Source organism: Molossus molossus, unplaced genomic scaffold (genome assembly GCF_014108415.1).
Source record: "Molossus molossus isolate mMolMol1 unplaced genomic scaffold, mMolMol1.p scaffold_m16_p_9, whole genome shotgun sequence".
Taxonomy (NCBI): domain Eukaryota; kingdom Metazoa; phylum Chordata; class Mammalia; order Chiroptera; family Molossidae; genus Molossus; species Molossus molossus.
Genome location: NW_023425403.1, coordinates 94,052,917 through 94,072,422, shown reverse-complemented (window position 1 = coordinate 94,072,422; position 19,506 = coordinate 94,052,917). Strand labels below are relative to the sequence as shown.

Genomic DNA, 19,506 nt, shown 5'->3' with positions numbered 1-19,506 from the left:
TACTTATATCATGTATTATTAGTTAGAGTAGGCTAAACTTTTTTTTTTTTTTAATCCTCACCTGAGGATATTTTTCCATTTTTTTTTTGTACGGAGGGAGAGAGAGGAAGAGAGAGAGAGAAACATCGACGTGAAGGGACACATCGAGTGGCTGCCACCCGCACGACCAACCAGGGCCGGGGACAAACTGCAACCGAAGCATGTGCCCTTAGCGGGAACCGAACCCGGGTCTCTCCGGACCGCAGGCCGACGCTCTAACCGCTGAGCCAAACTGGCCAGGGCGAGTAGGCTAAACTTATAACAAACATTAAACTTTATAAGAAGTAGCCCCCCAAAATGGAGTGATGTCTTCACAAGGTAAGTTTATTTCTCATATAATAGTACAGAGCAGATGTTCTAGGTCATCAAGGGGGTTCTGCTTTTTTTAATATGTAGTTGTTAAGATCACTTTGTTCATTGCCATTCCAGCTCACAGGAAGGCAAAAATACACAGAGAAAATAGCTCCTGTTGTCCCATTTACAGTTCATTTGAGAGCACGTAGTCATTTGGCTCCTTAATCCTTAAGGGAATCTGAAAAATGTAGTCTAGTACCCAGGAAGAGGAGGAGAATGTATTTCAGTGGACTGCTTACATTCTGTCACATATTATTTCTTTGACAATTTCTTCCTTTTCATTTTCTCTGTTCTCACTTTCTAGGTCTTCTGTTGGTCAGAGCTGTCTCCATGACTGAGTTCTTATCTCTTCTATTTTTTATTTCTTGTCTTTCTGTTTTACTTTTGGAAGATGTCCTTAATTTTATCTCACATTGAAGATAAGCTATTGAATTTTCATTTCATCCGCCCTATTTTTAATTATAAGAACTCTTTTTTGTTCTCTGATTATTTCTTTTCCTGGTCTCTTGCATTTCCTGGTACTGTGACTGTAGGCAAGTCACTTCACCTTTCCAAGCTGCAGTTTCCTTATCTATAAAATAAGAATAAAATTTGTAATGTTATCTTCATACTAAAATAATGTTGCATTATATGCCATTGGCTATTCATTGTCACAGTGTGCTGTGTTTTCAGTCAGGATTCTGCTACTTATTGGCTGTAAGGTATTGGGCAAGTTATCTAACTTCCTTAAGTGTTGATTTCCTCCTTGCAATATAGAGGTAATCATAAAACCTACTTCAGTAGGTTGTTATGAGTCTTTAATGAAATAATTAAATTGTTGTGGTGGATGAAGGACAGTTATTCTCTGTAAAACTACTCTAGTCAATAAATACATGAGGAATGATAGAATTAGAAAATCACTTTTTTGTAATCCTTAATGAAATGACTGATTCAGGCAGTGTTCTTCAATGAATGGTAAAACAATTAAGTGTAAGGTTGATGGGGAACTTTATAACGGAGTAGGCTATCATTATCTGAACCCATTGCTCAGTCTTAGCATTACTAAATGTATGTCACCTGATGTGATATGTGTGATCTATACAGCACCACCTAAAAAATATAATTGCCAAAATAAAATTGAATTTGAATCTAATAAAGCCTAGTGACTCTCCCTTCAAACTATATGCATGATCTGCTCACAGCCAATGGTTCTACTACTACTGCCCCCATCCAAGCCACCATCATCTCTAGTTGAACTTCTGCTCCTCCTCCTACTTGATCTCCCTGCTTCTACTGTAGCTCCCCATCCCATTCTTTCCTGTTTTACAATAGATTCTCCACAAGTAGCCAGAGTGATCTTTTCAAAGCACATATTAGGTCATGTTAATTTCTTGCTTAAACTCTCCAAAAACTTCCTACTAAAATCCTTACTTTGGCTTACAGAGCCATAGGTGATCTGGCCCCTGCCCTTCTCTCCACTCCTGCCTCATTTTACATCATTCTCTACCCTTCCCCCCTGAATTTCAACTACTGTGGCCTCCTCCTTCTCTAACTCACCAAGCTGGTTCTTGCCTGGGAGGCTTTGCACAGTTAGTTCCGTTTGCTTGAAACCCTTTGCCTATTCCCTGACCACTCAACCTAAAGTAAAGTAAACAAAGTAGTAGTTACACTCTAAATATACTGATTGATAGCGAGCTCTGGGTTCTTGGGAACTCCCAGGATAGAGATAGACTACCCACAGAATTAGGACTCAGGTGAAGGTTTATTAAAGCTTTGTGCACAAAGGGAGACAACCCTTAGAAAAGAGGAAAGATGCTGCACTTTGAGCAATGGCTAGGGAGCAGTTTTAAAGGATTTTAGGCAGGAAATATGACATCTAAGTGTCACGTTTAAGCATGTAGAGTGGTGCTCTTTTTTTTTAATCCTCACCCAAGGACATTTTTCCATTTTTTGTTCAGGTAGAGTGGGAGGGAGAGAGAGGAACAGAGAGAGAGAGAGAAACATCGATGTTCTACAACATAAATGAGAGGAACACATCGAGTGGCTGCCACCCACACGACTGACCAGAGCTGGGGACAAACTGCAACCGAGGTACATTCCCTTAACGGGAACCGAACCCGGGTCTCTCTGGACCGCAGGCCAACGCTTTAACCACTGAGCCAAACCAGCCAGGGCTAGAGTGGTGCTCTTTGGTGCTGTCACAGTACATCACATGTTTCTTCCTGAATTACATGTGTCATTAGTGTCTTAAATCTCCACCCAGGGGTGTGTTTTTTTACTACTATAATGAGGATAAGGTCATGCATTAGAGTCAGGGGTACTTTCCCCCTGTAAAGCAAATTCCTGCAGTTACTGGAACCACTCTGTCTAGCCACTGATTAGGTATAGGGTTCGAAGGGCAACCAAGGGAAATGCCAATCTTTTCATGAGAGGCTTAGCCTGACACACTATTTTATTCTTTATTTCATAGCCCTTCTCAGAATATGAAATTATCTTTTCATTGTTTATAGCCTGCCTCTTCCCCCACCAGACATAATCTCACTAAAATATTAACACTAAGAAGCCAGTGGCCTTGTCTGCTTACTGCTGTACCTCCAGCATCTGGAATAGTACCAGACACATCATAGATATTCAGTGGTATTGAATGAATGGTGTTTGAATGAACTATGACAACCGCTATCTATTGCTTCCTTTAACAGCAGTATTGAAAAGGTTCTTTTGATACTATTAATATTATTTTGTTAATAAGATAACAGACTTTTCTGTTTATCTCGTTTATATTGTAGATATGAAGCCCCACAGATTGCCTTACGTTGTGGAATTATGCTGAGAGAATGTATTCGACATGAACCACTTGCCAAAATCATCCTCTTTTCTAATCAATTCAGAGATTTCTTTAAGTATGTGGAGCTGTCAACATTTGATATTGCTTCAGATGCCTTTGCTACTTTTAAGGTAATTTTTCTTTCCTTAATAAACTAGATTATTTAGTTTCAGCATTTAGTTGAAGTCTACTGGCTTCTGAAGAAGCAATTTAATTTTTAAAAGCAGAAAACTCTATTTCTTAGGCATGCGCATAGACAGCTGTGTATGATGTGCATCATAAGAGGCATTGGTAAATAGAATACAGTCTATTAGGCCAGTCTGTCACATTGTATAAAAGACATCTCAATGAAAAAAAAACCCAAGGAAAATACAGTGCTCTGCGTATGTCATACTTTTATTTTCTTTTATTAAAAACAAAGGGTATAAGCTTCCACTTAAGGTGTATATGTATCAAATGCCTCTAGAAGGATATCTGAGAAATAGAGTGTTTACCTCCAAAGAAAGGAATGAGGTAGCCCTGGCTGATTTGGTTCAGTGATTTGAGCATCAGCCCATGGACCAAAGGGTCTCAGGTTCAATTCCTGGTCGAGGGTACATGCCTGGGTTGCAGGTTCAATCCCTGTATGGGAGGCAACCAATTAATGTTTCTCTTTCTCTCTCTCTCTCTCTCTCTCTCTCTCTCTCTCTCTCTCTCTCTCTCTCTCTCTGTCACTCTCCCTCTGTCCTCCCTTCCTTTTTACTCTAAAAATCTGGAAAAATAGTCAGGCTGGGGTGGCTCAGTGGTTGAGTGTTTACCCATGCACCAAGAAGTTGCTGGTTTGATTCCCAGTCAGGATACATGCCTAGGTTGTGAGCCAGATTCCCAGTGGCAGGGCATGCAGGAGGCTGCCAATCGATGTTCTCTCTCATAGATATTTCTATCTCTCTCTCCCTCTCACTTCCTCTTCTCTAAAATCAATAATAAAAAATTTAAAAAAAAGAAGTAAAAAAGAAAAAAAAGTAAGGCTTCACAAATAATTATAAACATAGCACAAACTTTAATGCAGGAAAAAGTTTGGAAACTTCCCCCAAAACATTTAACAGAATAAACTATACTTGATAATAATGTCCTGCAGTTGTATGTTCAGCCCAATTTAATTTGCAGCACAATACTGAATCACAAAAAACTCTAATGTTTTCATTTGTATTTTAGCATATTGTTTGTTGAACTTAAATCCTTAAAAATCTAAATAACCAAAAAAGTTTTCTAGTATGCTATCAACATTGGAAATACCAATTTTCTACATTGTCCCAAAATTCTGCTGTTAAAATATGTAACAGTGACCTTAAGTCATTTTTTTTAAAGTAGCAGGTCTCAAAGGGGTTTGTTTATTTGGTTTGGTTTTATATTAGTTTGGCTTTTACTTTTAACCTCTTAGACAAACCTTTTTTGTTTTGCACTCCAAGTTGACTGTTGCCCAGTTTAGTCATTAATGTTTTAACATTGTTAGTTTATGTTTTTGTCATGATATTGTCTGCAAATTGTCCTTTCCAAAATGAGTAAGATTTCTTGCAACCATAATCTTTTTTCATCCTCCTCTGAGAATCAGCATATTGAAGTGGTTTGAATTCCATCCCTCTGCCACCTGACTAGCCGTGTGCCCTGGAGAAAGTTAGTTCACTTTTCTTATCTGTGAGACGAAGAAAATAATTCCTGCTTTGTGGAGTTGTGAAGATTGGAAATGATGTGTGTCAAGTACTCAGCACAGCCCCATGCATGTAATAAATCCTTGAAAGCAGCTGTTGGTGAATCTAGTATCATATCCTTGCCTTTGTGCCTCTTGACTCCACCCACTATTAAAACATCAACATCCCATTTATTTTTAAAGCATAATACTTAGACTGTGAATTTAGATCTGTCAAACAGAATTGTTAGGAGGTGGGATGATAGAGTGTATACTATTTCAAATAATGTTTAAAATTTTAAATTCTTTACAGTTTGAACTTTATTTTGATTTGCAGTTTTCTGCTTTTTTTTGGGGGGGGTTAATCCTAGTTAGTTTCTTTTTTCCCCCCTCTCAGTTATATGCTTTATAATAATACTACAATTATATGTGTCTATGTATTATGTGTATATCTACACATGTTTATGTTCAGCAAGTCCTCAAATAACATCATTTCATTTAATGTCATTTCATTATAACATTGATGAGATGCCATAAGAACTTAACCTTTCTTTATGTCAATTAGCTTATGGTAAAATTAGTTTTGTTTTAACGTTGTTTCACTTAAAGTCACAGAACCTACTGACATTGTTAAGTGAGGACCTACTATATATCCATGGCATATGTTTATTATGACATAAATGTTATGGTATATCCATAAATATATAATATGTACACCCTCAAGTGTAAGAGAGTGTGTGTGTCAGAAAGAGAATACAAATCATTTATTGGCTGTGTCCATAATATACATGTGCTGGAGGAATTCTGTCCTACCTTATTCTTCTGTTATTGCATTTTTTTTTCTAACAGAAAGAGATTTATTTATTTATTTATTATTAATTAATTTATTCATTTTTGTTACACATATTTCTCCTTTTTAACCCACTGATTCACCCCTCCCCTTCCCTTCCCTTCCCACCCTGTCCCCAGCTTTGTTGTCCATGTCCATTGTTCATGCATACATGCATATAAGTTCTGTGGTTTATCTCTTCCCCACCACCCCTTCTTCAGGGGATTGTTAGTCTGTACCCCACTTCCACAACTCTTTGACTACCCCATTCTTCAGATTGTTATATTCATTATATTCCACAAATAAGTGAGATCATATGATACTTGTCTTTCTCTGTTTGGCTTGTTTTGCTTAGGATAATACTTTCCAGGTCCCTCCATGTTGTCTCAAAGGATAAGAGATCTTTTCTTACAGCTGCATAGTACTCCATTGTGTATATGTACCACTGCTTTTTTATCCATTCATCTACTGATGGACATTGGGGCTTTTTCCAGATCTTAGTTATTATAAATAGTGCTGCTACAAACATGGGGGTACATATATTCTTTCTGATTGGTGTTTCAGGCTTCTTAGGGTATATTCCTAGAAGCGGAATCAGTGGGTCAAATGGAAGTTCAATTTTTAATTTTTTGAGGTAACACCATATTGTTTTCCATAGTGGCTGCACCAGTCTGCATTCCCACCAGCAGTGTACTAGGGTCCCCTTTTCTCCACACCCTCACCAACACTTGTTGTTTGATGATTTGTTTTGATGGTGGCCATTCTGACGGGTGTGAGGTGATTGATACCTCATTGTTGTTTTAATTTGCATCTCTCTGATGATTAGTGAGGTTGAGCATTTCTTCATATGTCTCTTGGCCATTTGTATGTCCTGTTTGGAGAGATGTCTATTTAGTTCTTCTGCCCATTTTTTTTTTTTATCCTCACCCGAGGACATTTTTCCATTTTTTTGTTCAGATAGAGTGGGAGGGAGAGAGAGAGAGAAACATCGACGTGAGAGGGACACATCAAGTGGCCGCCACCTGCACGACCAACCACGGCCGGGGACAAACTGCAACCGAGCTACATGTCCTTAGCGGGAACCGAACCCGGGTCTCTCTGGACTGCAGGCGGACTCTCTAACCGCCGAGCCAAACCGGCCAGGGCTTCTGCCCATTTTTTTAATTGGGTTCTTTGTTTTCCTTTTGTTGAGTAGTATGAGCACTCTCTAAATATTGGAAATTAACCCTTTATCTGATATATCATTGCAATTATGCTCTCCCATACAGTGGGTTGCCTTTCCATTTTGATGATTAATTTTTGCTGTGCAGAATCTTTTTAGTTTGATGTAGTCCCATGTGTTCATTTTCTCCTTTGTTTCTGCTGCCTTAGGTGATGTATCAGTGAAAATTCTGCTGCGTATGATGTCTGAAATTTTCTTGCCTACAGTTTTTTCTAGGATTTTTATGGATTCATGAGTCACATTTCAGTCTTTTATCCATTTTGAGTTTATTCTTGTGTATGGTGTAAGTTGATGGTCTAGTTTCATTTTTTTGCATGTAGCTGTCCAATTTTCCCAACACCATTTTTAAAGAGGCTGTCTTTAATCCACTGTATGCTCTTGCCTCCTTTGTCAAATATTAATTGAGCATATTGCCTTGGGTCCATTTCTGGGTTCTCAGTTCTGTTCCACTGGTCTATATGCCTGTTCTTGTGCCAGTACCAGGCTGTTTTGATTACATGCCTTTGTAGTATAACCTGATATCTGGTATTCTGATCCCACCTACTTTGCCCTTCTTTTTCAAGATTGCTGTGGCTATTTGAGGTATTTTTTGGTTCCATATGAACTTTTGAAGTATTTGTTCTAGTTCTGTGAAGTATGCCGTTGGTATTTTGATGGGGATTGTATTGAATCTATTGATTTCTTTGGGCAGTATGGACATTTTAATGATGTTAATTCTTCCAATTCATGAACAAGGTATGTGCCTCCACTTTTTTATATCTTCCTCTATTTCTTTTTTCAATGACCTGTAGTTTTCTGTGAATAGGTCCTTTATTTCTTTGGTTAAGTTTATTCTTAGGTATCGTAATTTTTTTGCTGTGATAGTAAATGGGATTGCTTTTTAGTTTTTGTTTCTGTGAGTTCATCATTGGTGTATAAGAATGCCATCGATTTCTTGATGTTAATTGTGTATCCTGCTACTTTGCCAAATTTATTTATTAAGTCTAGTAAAATTTTGATGGAGTATTTGGGGATTTCTATGTATAGTATCATGTCATTGGCGAATAATGACAATTTTATTTCCTCCTTTCTCACTTGGATCCCTTTTATTTTTTCTTCCTGTCTGATTGCTGTGGCTAAGATTTCCAATACTATGTTAAATAAGAGTGGCGAAAGTGGGCATCCTTTTCTTGTTCTTGTTCTTAAGGGAAATTCTTTCAATTTTTGCCCATTGAGTATGATGTTGGCTGTAGGTCTTTCATATATGGCCTTTATAATGTCAAGATATGATCGTTCTATTCCCAGATTGCAGAGTGTTTTTATCATAAATGGTTGCTGGATTTTGTCGAATGCTTTTTCAGCCTCTATTGATGTGATCATATGATTTTTATCTTTCATTTTATATATGTGGTGTATCACATTTATTGATGTGTGAATATTGTACCAGCCTTGCATCCCTGGGATGAATCCCACTTGGTCATGGTGAATAATTTTTTTGATGTATTGCTGGATTCGATTTGCTAGTATTTTGTCCAGGATTTTGGCATCTATGTTCATCAGGGATATTGGTCTGTAGTTTTCTTCCTTTGTAGTGTCTTTTTCTGGTTTTGGAATTTGAATTATGCTGGCTTCATAAAACGAGTTCCTTCTTGAATTTTTTGGAATAGTTTGAGGAGAATGGTTATTAGTTCATCTTTGAATGTTTGGTAAAATTCCCCCATGAAGCTGTCCGGGCCTGGGCTTCTGTTTGCTGGGAGAGTCTTGATTACATCTTCAATTTCTCTTGCTGTTATTGGTCTGTTCAAGTTTTCTATCTCTTCCCAGTTTAGTTTTGGGAGACTATGTGTTTATAGAAATTTGTCTATTTTGCTTAGATTATTGAATTTGTTGCCATATAATTGTTCATAATATCTGTTAACAATCCTTTGTATTTCTGTGGTGTCAGTTATTATTTCTCCTCTTTCATTTCTGATTTTGTGAATTTGGGTTCTCTCTCTTTGTTTCTTGGTGAGTCTAGCTAAGGGGGCCCATCAATCTTTATCTTGTCAAAGATTCAGCTCTTTGTTTCATTGATCCTTTGAATTGTTTTTTTGGTCTCCATGTCATTGATTTCTGCTCTGATCTTTACTATTTCCTTCCTTCTACTTGCTCTGGGGTTTTCTTTTTGTTTGCTTTCTAGTTCTTTAAGTTGTGAGGTTAGACAGTCAACTAGAAATTTTTCTTGCTTCTTGAAGTAGGTCTGTAGTGCTGTGAACTTACCTCTCAGAACTGCTTTTGCTGCATCCCATAGATTTTGTGTTGTGTCTTCATTTTCATTGGTTTCCAGGAAGTTTTAAATTTCTTCCTTGATCTCCATGGTGACCCATTCATTGTTCAATAACATGCTATTTAGCCTCCATGTTTTCAAATGTCTTTGCATGTTCTTGTTGCAAGTGATTCCTAGTTGCATGCCATTGTGGTCTGAGAAGGTGCTTGATATTATTTCAGTCTTCTTGAACTTGTAGAGACTTAGTTTGTGCCCTAACATGTGGTCTGTCTTTGAGAATGTTTCATGTGCACTTGATAAGAATGTGAATTCTGCAGTTTGGGGTTGTAATTCTTTGTAGATATCTATGAAATCCATTTGATCTAGTGCTTCATTTAGAGTCTGTGTTTCCTTGTTAATTTTCTGTCTAGAAGATCTATCCAGTGATGTCAGTGGGGTGTTGAAGTCCCCTGCTATGATTGTATTGCTGTTGATTTTTCTTTTGAAGTCCTCCAAAAGATTTTTAATATATGTTGGTGCTCCTAAATTGGTTGCATATATGTTTACCAAGGTTATATCTTCCTGTTGGATAGATTCTTTCAATATTATGTAGTGGCCTTCTTTTTCTCTAGTTATGGCCTTCTTTTTGAAATCTACTTTATCAGATATGAGTGTTGCTACCCCAGCTTTTTTTTGCTTTTCATTTGCTTGAAAGATATTTTTTCATCCCTTCACTTTCAACCTATGTGAATCTTTTGTTGTGAGGTGGGTTTCTTGCAAACAACATATATGTGAGTCGTGCTTTCTTATCCAGTCAGCTACTCTGTGTCTTTTTATAAGAGCATTCAGTCCATTTACATTTAAGGTGATTATTGATATGTAATTATTTATTGCCATTTTTGTTTAGTGTGGTTATATTTTTCTTCCTGTTTTTTTTTTGTTTGTTTGTTTTGTTTTACTAATTACAGCAGTCCTTTTAGCATACTTTGCAGTGCTGTTTTGGTGTTAATTTATTCCCTTAGCCTTTTCTTGTCTGGGAAGCTCTTTATTTGACTTCTATTTTGAATGATAGCCTTGTGGATAGAGTAGTCTTAGATTCAGATCCTTGTTTTTCATGACCTTGATTACTTCATGCCATTCCCTTCTGGCCTGTAATGTTTCTGTTGAGAAGTCAACTGAGATCCTTATGGGGTTTCCTTTGTAGGTAACCTGTTGCTTATCTCTTGCTACCCTTGGGATTCTATGTCTTTAATTTTTGGAATTTTAATTACTATGTGTCTTGGTGTGGGCCTGTTTGGGTTCTTCTTACTTGGGGCTCTCTATGCTTCTTGAAGTTGAATGCCTTCTTCCTTCAACAAGTTAGGAAAGTTTTCTGTCACTATTTCTTCAACTATATTCTCTAACCCTTGCCCATTTTCTTCCTCTTCGGGGACTCCTATGATGCGAATGTTATTACGTTTCCAGTTGTCCCACAGTTCTCTTAAGCTGTCTTCCTGTTTTTTAATTGTTTTTTTCTTTTGGTTTTCTGATTGGTTGATTTTTTTCTACCCTGTCTTCTAATTCATTGATCCGGTCCTCAGCTTCCTCTACTCTGCTGGTTAGTCCTTCCAATGTGTTCTTATTTCTGCTATGTCATTCTTCATTTCCACTTTGTTGGTTTTCAGTGTTTCTGTATCTTTACTCATGGTGCTGATGTCCTTACTCATGCTGTTGAGCTTCCTCAAGATCATGGCTCTGAACTCTACCTCTGGTAATTTGCTTAGCTGCATTTCATTTATCTCATCTTCGATAGAGTTCTCTTGTTCTTTCATTTCAGATTTGTTTCACCATTTTGGCTATCTCTTGAGCCTGCCAAATTTTCCCTGTGGGTGTTGGTGTTCTGCTGTTTGTGGCTCCCTCTACTGGGTTTGGATGAGCCTAGGTGAGCCCACGTTAAACACCACTGTCAAGTCCTATTTTCCTGGGTATATTTGCAAGCCCAGGAAAGGTTCAGTTATTCTCTAGCTTTTTCCTGGTGGCTAGTAGTCTCCGTTACTCAGTGCCTTGGAATGTAGCCCTGGTGTTCTGCCTAAGAGAATTTCCAGAGGGTGGGATAGATGCTGGTTATTAATGAGCCTCAATTTACAATTCTTTGCCTCACCTGGGAAAAGCTGAATCTCCAAGGGGCAGTGCTGCTGCTTTTCCCCACAGCTCTGGGAAGGAGCACACTGGCCACTGTCCTTTGTGGCTGCAACTCAGCAAAACCTCTGAGTGCCCTCCAAATTTTGGTTGTCCCCACAGAGTTCCATCCCAGTCTTCCCTCCTCTGCCGAAGCCCCAGGTGAGTGGCTGTGGCTATTTTAGGGCTATGTCTTGGTTCTTTGCACTGTGGAGCGGGCTTAGTCTTTATTCCCCAAGGGTGCTGCTCACAGCTAAGACTGCTGCTATCCGTGGGCTCCAGCCCACCGCCCTCTCATGCCTCTGCAGATGCTACCAGTGTCTCTGGTTATATGGTTCTGTCCTGCTGCTTTTCTGTTGCTTTTTTCCGAGGATTTTTCTTTTAGTTGTAATTCCTGTTTGGTCCTGGGAGATTGACTGCGTAGCTTCTATTCACTCCGCCTCTATTTTTCACATCTTCTATGCCTATCTTGTGCACAGCTGGGTCTCACAGGCCTCTCTGGTGCCCCCCAACACCCTGCAGGTCCCGCGGGTAACTGGATCGCACAGTCCCTTTGGGTCCTGGCTCTATGCCTATGTTATGGGCTGCTGGGTCGCACAGGCCTCTCTGGTGCTTCAACACCCCACAGGTCCCATGGGTAATTGGATGGCACAGTTCCTGCTGGGTCACACAGGCCTCTCTGGTGCTTCAGCACCTGGCATGTCCCACGGTAACCGGATGGCACAGCCTCTGCTGGGTCGCACAGGCCTCTGTGGTATTTCAGCACCCCGCAGGTCCTGGGGGTAACTAGATCACACAATCTCTGCTGGGTCGCAAAGGCCTCTCTGGTGCTTCAGCGCCCCACAGGTCCCAAGGGTAACTGGATAGCCCAGTCCCTGCTGGGTCGCACAGGCCTCTCTGGTGCTCCTGCATCCTGCAGTTCCTGCAGGCGGGCAGCTGGATTGCATCAGTCTCTCTTGGGCTCTGGCTTCTCTCTGCTCTTGTGAGCTACTGGACTGCACAGGCCTCTGTGGAGCCCCAGGTCCTGCCCATGGCAGCTGGGGAGTGCTGCTGCCCCATGGGGCTCAACTTCTGCTCAGCTTTTGTTGTAGTTTTTGGGGATGGGTCTCAGCTGCTGGTCTGTGCTTCTGTTGCCTGGGGATGGATGTCTGCTCCCCAGCCTCTGTTGCTGGGGGTATATCTGGACTCTGATCGGGCTGCTACTATGGGGGATGGTGCTGGGCTCTGGGCTGTCTGTGGCTTCTGTGACCGGCACCTTGGGAGCTCCACTACTGTGCACCAGTCTGTGTTGACACAGAGTGTCCACTGGTTCGATGGTGCCAGGTGCGCTGGTGGGCTCAGGTTGCTGGGCCATAGCCGCTCCCACTGCCTCCTTCCAGGGAAGACCCGGGATCTTCCAAAATGGTGGGACCTCCCCGGGGTACAGGGAGAAGTGCCCTGAAGGGCAGCTTACCGAGGTAGCCGGCTGCTCCCGTCCGCAGCACAGGAACCTACTGCTCTGCATCTCTGCACTGCTTGGGTTTTGTTGTCCACCTTTGCGTCCACTCACACTCTCTCACACACTCACCCTCCCTCTGGTCCTGCCCACCGCCATCTCCAGAAAGAGATTTAATACCCTATTATTGCATTTTTAAGTTATTTCAAGTTTTTTCCCTTAGCACTCTGTCCAGATTCCTCTTTCTTTGGTGTAACACTAATGTGTAGGGAACAGAAAATCTTTCCAGGCAACATTCATTGGCAAAGTGCTTTTTGCATTACTGCTGTTGCTGCAGGTGCAGGCCCTGGGGCAGAGGGGAGTGTGGGTCTCACACTTAAGGCTGACAACTTGTTGCAGGTGGAGAACTCCCATGGTGCATCAGATCTGGGTTGGCTCAGAAAATCACCGAGCAGTCAGTAGCTTTAGGGAAGGTGTTGTCTGAAAACTAAGCATCTCAAATATCCATCTAGAAAACAATTAGGGACCTCAAAGCATACTGTGGCCTACCTTATTCTGTCAGGGGTCCCCGATAGAGAATAGTTTGAATTTTTACTTCAGACAGGCTGAGAGCGAATCCCTGTAAAGGTTTTTTTTTTTTATTTTTCTTAATCATCACCCAAAGAAATGTTTATTCATTGATCTTTAGAGAAAGGAAGGGAGAGAGAGAGAGAGCGCACCGAGAGAGAGAAACATTGATATGTTGCTTTCCATATGCACCTGACTGGGAATTGAACCCGCCGCTTTTGGTGCACAGGACGATCCTTCAACCAACTGAGCCACCCAGCCAGGGCTGTTTTCCCATTTTAAAATTGCAGTTCCAGAACAGTACTGACTGTTCTACGGGAAAAAAGATACCACGTTTCCACTGATAGGCCCAATGATCAATCACGTTGTGACAATAATATGAAATGAACTTAATAGCTAGTCTCATTGTTTTTGAACTTGAAAATTATAATGTAAAAAGCTTTAAGTATTTTACTTTTTATTAAAATATACATAGTTGGGTTTTACTATTGGTGCTGCCTTCTTTTCTCTGTGAGACTATTTTGTGTATCTTCTATATGCTTTTAGGAACTTTTAATTAAATGTGTATTAAAGTATAAGAATTTATTTTGAAAACTGTAAAATTCTTCTTAGGTTTTTAATTAAATTTTGCTTGATAGCTAAAAGGGGTATTTAGCCTCTAAGCTTATTAAAGAGATTAGGTGAGGCTTGTTTTCTTTCCACATTAAGGTGAATTAAGGATATGATTTAGGTGTGATTTGAAGATAGTCAAACATTCCTTTATGCTTTTGTCCAGCTTTCTGAGAATTATGTCTGTAATAAGATCAGGTTTCTTGCTTCAACTGTGAAAGTATGCATTGTGCTACTTAGTAACTCACAGCCCATTAACCCCAGAGTAGGACAATACTGAGATGGCCCTGCGAAATGTCGTTCTGTGGCAACTGTTTTAAAAGTGGTTAAGAAACCTGTCAGAATGGCCGCCATCAACAAATCATCAAACAACAAGTGTTGGCGAGGGTGTGAAGAAAAGGGGACTCTAGTACACTGCTGGTGGGAATGCAGACTGGTGCAGCCGCTATGGAAAACAATATGGTGCTACCTCAAAAAATTAAAAATTGAACTTCCATTTGACCCAGTGATCCCACTCCTGGGAATATACCCTAAGAAGCCTGAAACACCAATCAGGAAGAATATATGTACCCCCATGTTCATAGCAGCACTATTTACAATAGCTAAGATCTGGAAACAGCCCAAGTGTCCACCAGTAGACGAATGGATAAAAAAGCTGTGGTACATATACACCATGGAGTACTATGCAGCGGTAAGAAAGAAAGATCTCTTATCCTTTGAGACGACATGGAGGGACCTGGAAAGTATTATCCTAAGTGAAAGAAGCCAAGCAGAAAAAGACAAATACAACATGATCTCACTTATATACGGAATATAATGAACATAACAGTCTGAGGAATACAGTAGACCCAGACACATGGAAGTTGGGCACAGACTGACATCCCTCAGAAGAGGGGATAGGGGGTGGGGGGGTGGGAAGAGATAAACCACAGAACTTATATGCATGTATGCATGACCAATGGACATGGACAACTAAGCCGGGGACAGGGTGGAGGGGGGGTGGGGTGGGGGGTGCGAATGGGGTAAAAAGGTAAAATATCTGTAACAAAAAAATAAATAAAAATTCATTTAAAAAAAAAAAAAGTGGTTAAGAAAAAAATTAAAGGTTAAAATCATTGAAAATCTGTTAACTTATGAGATATGGTTTTAGTCCATTCAGAATTCTTTTTCTAAAAATGATTAGTTATTAATGATACTTTTAAAAGATCATCATAAACTTTATTTGAATATTATATCATGCACAATGTAGAGTTGTGGCTTGAAGAAATAGACTGTAAACTCATCTCTAAAATACCATTTGTTTTAGTAATTAAATCATTTCTATAATTTAACAATAATGTGAACTTAAACATTCGTTTTTAACATGAAACAAACTTGCATGTCTCATCTTAAACTAAGAATGTAAATAATTTCGTGATGTAAATAGAAATTTTCTTTTGAAACTTTTATATGTTTCATATTAATAGACATTAAATCTTAGAAGGAAAAGACAGATTTGTAAAATTTATTAGCCATGATAATTTTGTTTCACTTGGCTCTTCTTTTTCTAGGATTTACTAACCAGACATAAAGTATTGGTAGCAGACTTCTTGGAACAAAATTATGACACTGTAAGTAGAAGTTATTTTTAAGTCTTTACCTCATTCTCTCTTCCTCTGCCCTTATTCCTGTTTATGAGCACTTATTCCTGTTTATGATCCATATAGAAACCAACCATGTCAACCATATGCCCAATTTGTCTGTTACCTGGAAGTCAGGTCATCAGGAAACTTTATGGAAAGTTGGAGAAGGCAGCAGGTCAGGGCTGGCTCATTTTTCACATCTCTTCCTCTTGTCGTGCTCTGGAGCTCCAAGAAACAACTAGCACCTGCTCATCTTGATCTTGACTCAAGAGCATCCATGTTGCCCTTAAGAGCCAGTAGGTAGCTCTTCCAACTGGAAGAGCACCCCAACCTTACTAAGATAAACCATTTTACCTAGTAAATAATTCACTGTACTTACTAGTAGAAGTACCAAAATATTTCTGTCTTCTAACTCCTTTCTCTAATAGTGAATACAACTCATCCTTTTGCAATATGGATGAAATATAACACTTCAAGGAAACTTTTCCTAATCACACCCTTAACACACCCACATGCACTCTTTCTCCCTTTTTGCCTCCCTACATAGCCCCTCTCTCATTTTTCATATTGCATTATTATGGTGTGTCTGTATCTAATTGGCTGGTTCTTGAGCTCCCTGAGAGACAGAATCTTACCTGTTGAAGACTGGGGTTCAGAGTACAGTATAGACTTTCGAGTCCACTTGTTTGGCTTCCATACCCAGCTCTCCCTCTTACTAATTGGGTGACCCTGGGCAAGTTACTGTACCTACTTCAAAATAAGGATTTTAATGCCTACCTCATAGGGTTGTGGTAGGAATTTGACAAGATTTAAAGTTTTTAAGATAGTACCTTGGTAAGCGCTCATTGTCCTGTACCTTTACACATCCAAATCACAGAAGTTAAACCATGTCTCTTTTATTCATAAATTGTTTGCTAGTCTCCCTTCAAGATTAAGAATAAGCAGTATAATCATGAAATCAAAGTGATTTTCATATCCTAAAATTAGCAAGAAGAGATTCATGACATCAATTAGATACTTTGATCTAAATGTAAAACATGAAGGGAGACTAATTCTTATTCCCCATGGCATCCAGAAGCCTCTGGTTGTTCAGTAAGTATAAATGCTAGATGGAATGTTTAAGAAAGAATTCTTAGATGTTACATTTATAATAAGTGAAAAAAGAAAAAAACCAGGCTAAGATAGCTTGACAAAAGCTGTAGCATCAACTGCTACTCTTTTCTATAGAATGAGTGAGGTAATGTGCAATAATGCTTTGAAATCAGGGAATACACAACAGTTTGAAAGACCGTGAACTCATTCTCTTTGATCCCCTTATTTATCTAATTTTGTCTTTGTATCTATAGTCACTTCTTGTATAATTTAATAGTTTCACAGACACAGAGCCAGCTGCACTAACCTGAATACTAGCCCTGAGAACTTATGTTCCCTCAAACATTTCATATTTCTTGAGTTTAGCAATAAACCACTAAACTGGAGCACATAATATATGACTCTAAAATAATGAAACTAGTAGGTAACTTGGAGAGTCAAATCATCCCTTATACATGTATTTGCATTTTATGGTTGCAATTAAAACTTACCACAAAGTGTGTCCAATAAATGTAATGACCCACAAAATCCTCTTTGGGTTTCATGACAATTAGAATAAATAATAAGTCCTTCATATAAAAACGTATAGTTACTGTGACTTTATTGTGAGGTACACATTTCTATATATACTTTTCACTTTCTTCTCTCTCGGGAATTACCATCAGTGTGCACAGCTTGCCCTCCCTCGCACTTGGCCCTCTGAGGACCAGGACTGTTTTTTACGTTCTTCAGCCTTTGACCACTCTAGCTTTTGGTTCTCTGCTGGTCTTGCTCCTTCCACCTTAGTCATCTCTGAGTGTGTCCATGCATGGTGGGGAGTTGAAACCGAGCTCCCCCAGCTGCTGGCTCCCTGCGTTGAACTGAAGGGCCTAAGTAATGACTGTTGATCGACCACATTAGGGAACAGGGCGTCCGTCACCAGTGTCCCCCCACTTCTGGGGAGAGTAGAAGTGCTCCAGAGAGGCTAGTTGGGATTAGTATTGCTATCTTGTGGCAAAAGCAGTCCTATTCCTCTACCTGTTGATGCTATGAATTTGATAATTTGATCATTTATGAGTTGCCAGGTGAAACCCTAAATGTATTTAATCTTTATATATTAAATACATAATAGCTACCAGCAAGTCTACGTAAACAGATTTCTTTAATATGGCATAAAATGATTTGTGTTGCAACTTAATAGATGTTTTATTAAAAATGATTTATTATGAGAGTACTCAATTACTACATTTTTCTACTCTATTTCTAATTTGCAAAACTAAAATAAAATAGAGAAGTGCATCTCTTGTATCACTTGACCTCCCTATTTCTCAGTGTCTTTATGTGTAAACGAGGATGGTGAAAGGGGAAACCTCCCAATGGACAGTGGTGGTCAGTGTAGGGTTAATCACACAGAGATAGAAAGCACAACAACTGGGCTGTGCTGGACTCAAGGGTTGGGGATTTACTTCTGAAACAAGAAAGCAAGCAAACCTAATGCAGAGAAATAACTTGGTTTTACACTGTAATATTTCTTTTCTTTTCACTAGATTTTTGAAGACTATGAGAAATTGCTTCAATCTGAGAATTATGTGACTAAGAGACAGTCTTTAAAGGTAATATCAAATTTAACTTAGTCTCCATAAGATATCTTATTAGTAAATGATTGGTCTATTAGTAAACTAGTAAATACAGAAAAATTTAAGTATCCTTTTTTTTTGTAATTTGAGAGATGTTTTATGTTACAACCATACTTTGTAGCAAAATAATATGTGTCCTGCCTCAAATACTTTTTAGAAGTACCAATATAAATAATGAGTACATGCTAATACACAAAAAGGGTGTGTGTGTGTGTGTGTGTGTGTGTGTGTGTGTGACCACACGGCATCTATAATTTGAGATTACATCTCCTATGAAATTCCTGTGGAAATGCCGCTCTCTCTCATCAAACAGAGCAGGGCTACATCTCTCTGTGAGTGGCCTTCCTTCCCTTAGTGAAAAGTACCTGGAAGCAGCCACTTGTCCAGGAGGGACAGCTCCTGAGGGAGTGGGGCTAGACCTGCATCTCTGCTCTTCAGGTCTTACAGATATAGTAAGCCCTCGATTTTGCAGACCTCAATTTAATGGACTTTGGATCTAATGGACAAAATTTCCAGTCCATATGTCATATGTGAAAATTAACACCCTGTTAATTTTAAAATGCTCTTAACCAAGATTTGCTTATAATTAACAGATTTTTTTTTGTTATTGATTCACTGTTATTTAAACAAATTTTAGTAAATAGGCCATATGTTGGAAAAACACTGTAGTAATTTTGCCAACATAAATAAATATTACATATCTACAACTCTGGTCTACGTATTTAAATCCAAGAGTCACCACTCCTAAACAGTGTTCAGGAATGATTAGCATGTGATCACATGGCATTGCAAGGTAATTGGTTCTTTTGTCGTGTGACCGGACTTTCTGCGGCAGTTCTAACAATTGAGGGCCGATGTTCCCATGTGCACTAAGCCACCCCAGCTGTGTGCATGTGTTTACTCGCCGTGACTGGTAACTACACACATTTACTAGACCTGTTCAGTAAATTTAAAATTATAGTAATACATATAGAAAGCTTTTCAGTGAAATTAAACTTTTCATATGTACTTAATTTTAATTACAAAAATCTGTCTACATAAGTAAAAACAGGTTAAACTAATTTGTCAATTTTTAACATATGCATTCAAACAACCTACTTTATTATATAACAGAGTTTTTGGCTTTAACAAACACCCCTCACCTGAATTAGTCCATTATATTGAGGTTTTTACTGAATTCAAAAGAATGTTTTTTGGCAGATAATTCTTGGCTGGTTTTCTTTTTTTTTCTGTTTTTTTTTTTCATCATTTGTTTTTTGGTCAAGTAATTT

The 19,506-nt window shown here is 39.0% G+C and overlaps 1 protein-coding gene across 8 annotated transcripts in view; it reads left to right on the top strand.

Moving 5' to 3' along the window:
* CAB39L (calcium binding protein 39 like) overlaps positions 1 to 19,506 on the top strand; it is a 146,944-nt gene that overhangs the window by 105,917 nt on the left and 21,521 nt on the right. For all 8 annotated transcript variants that reach the window (XM_036250116.1, XM_036250118.1, XM_036250117.1 and 5 more), the window contains 3 exons: positions 3,159 to 3,327; positions 15,456 to 15,515; positions 18,146 to 18,211. In XM_036250116.1, coding sequence (XP_036106009.1) covers positions 3,159 to 3,327; positions 15,456 to 15,515; positions 18,146 to 18,211 — 295 coding nt within the window. The remainder of the gene's footprint in view (positions 1 to 3,158; positions 3,328 to 15,455; positions 15,516 to 18,145; positions 18,212 to 19,506) is intronic.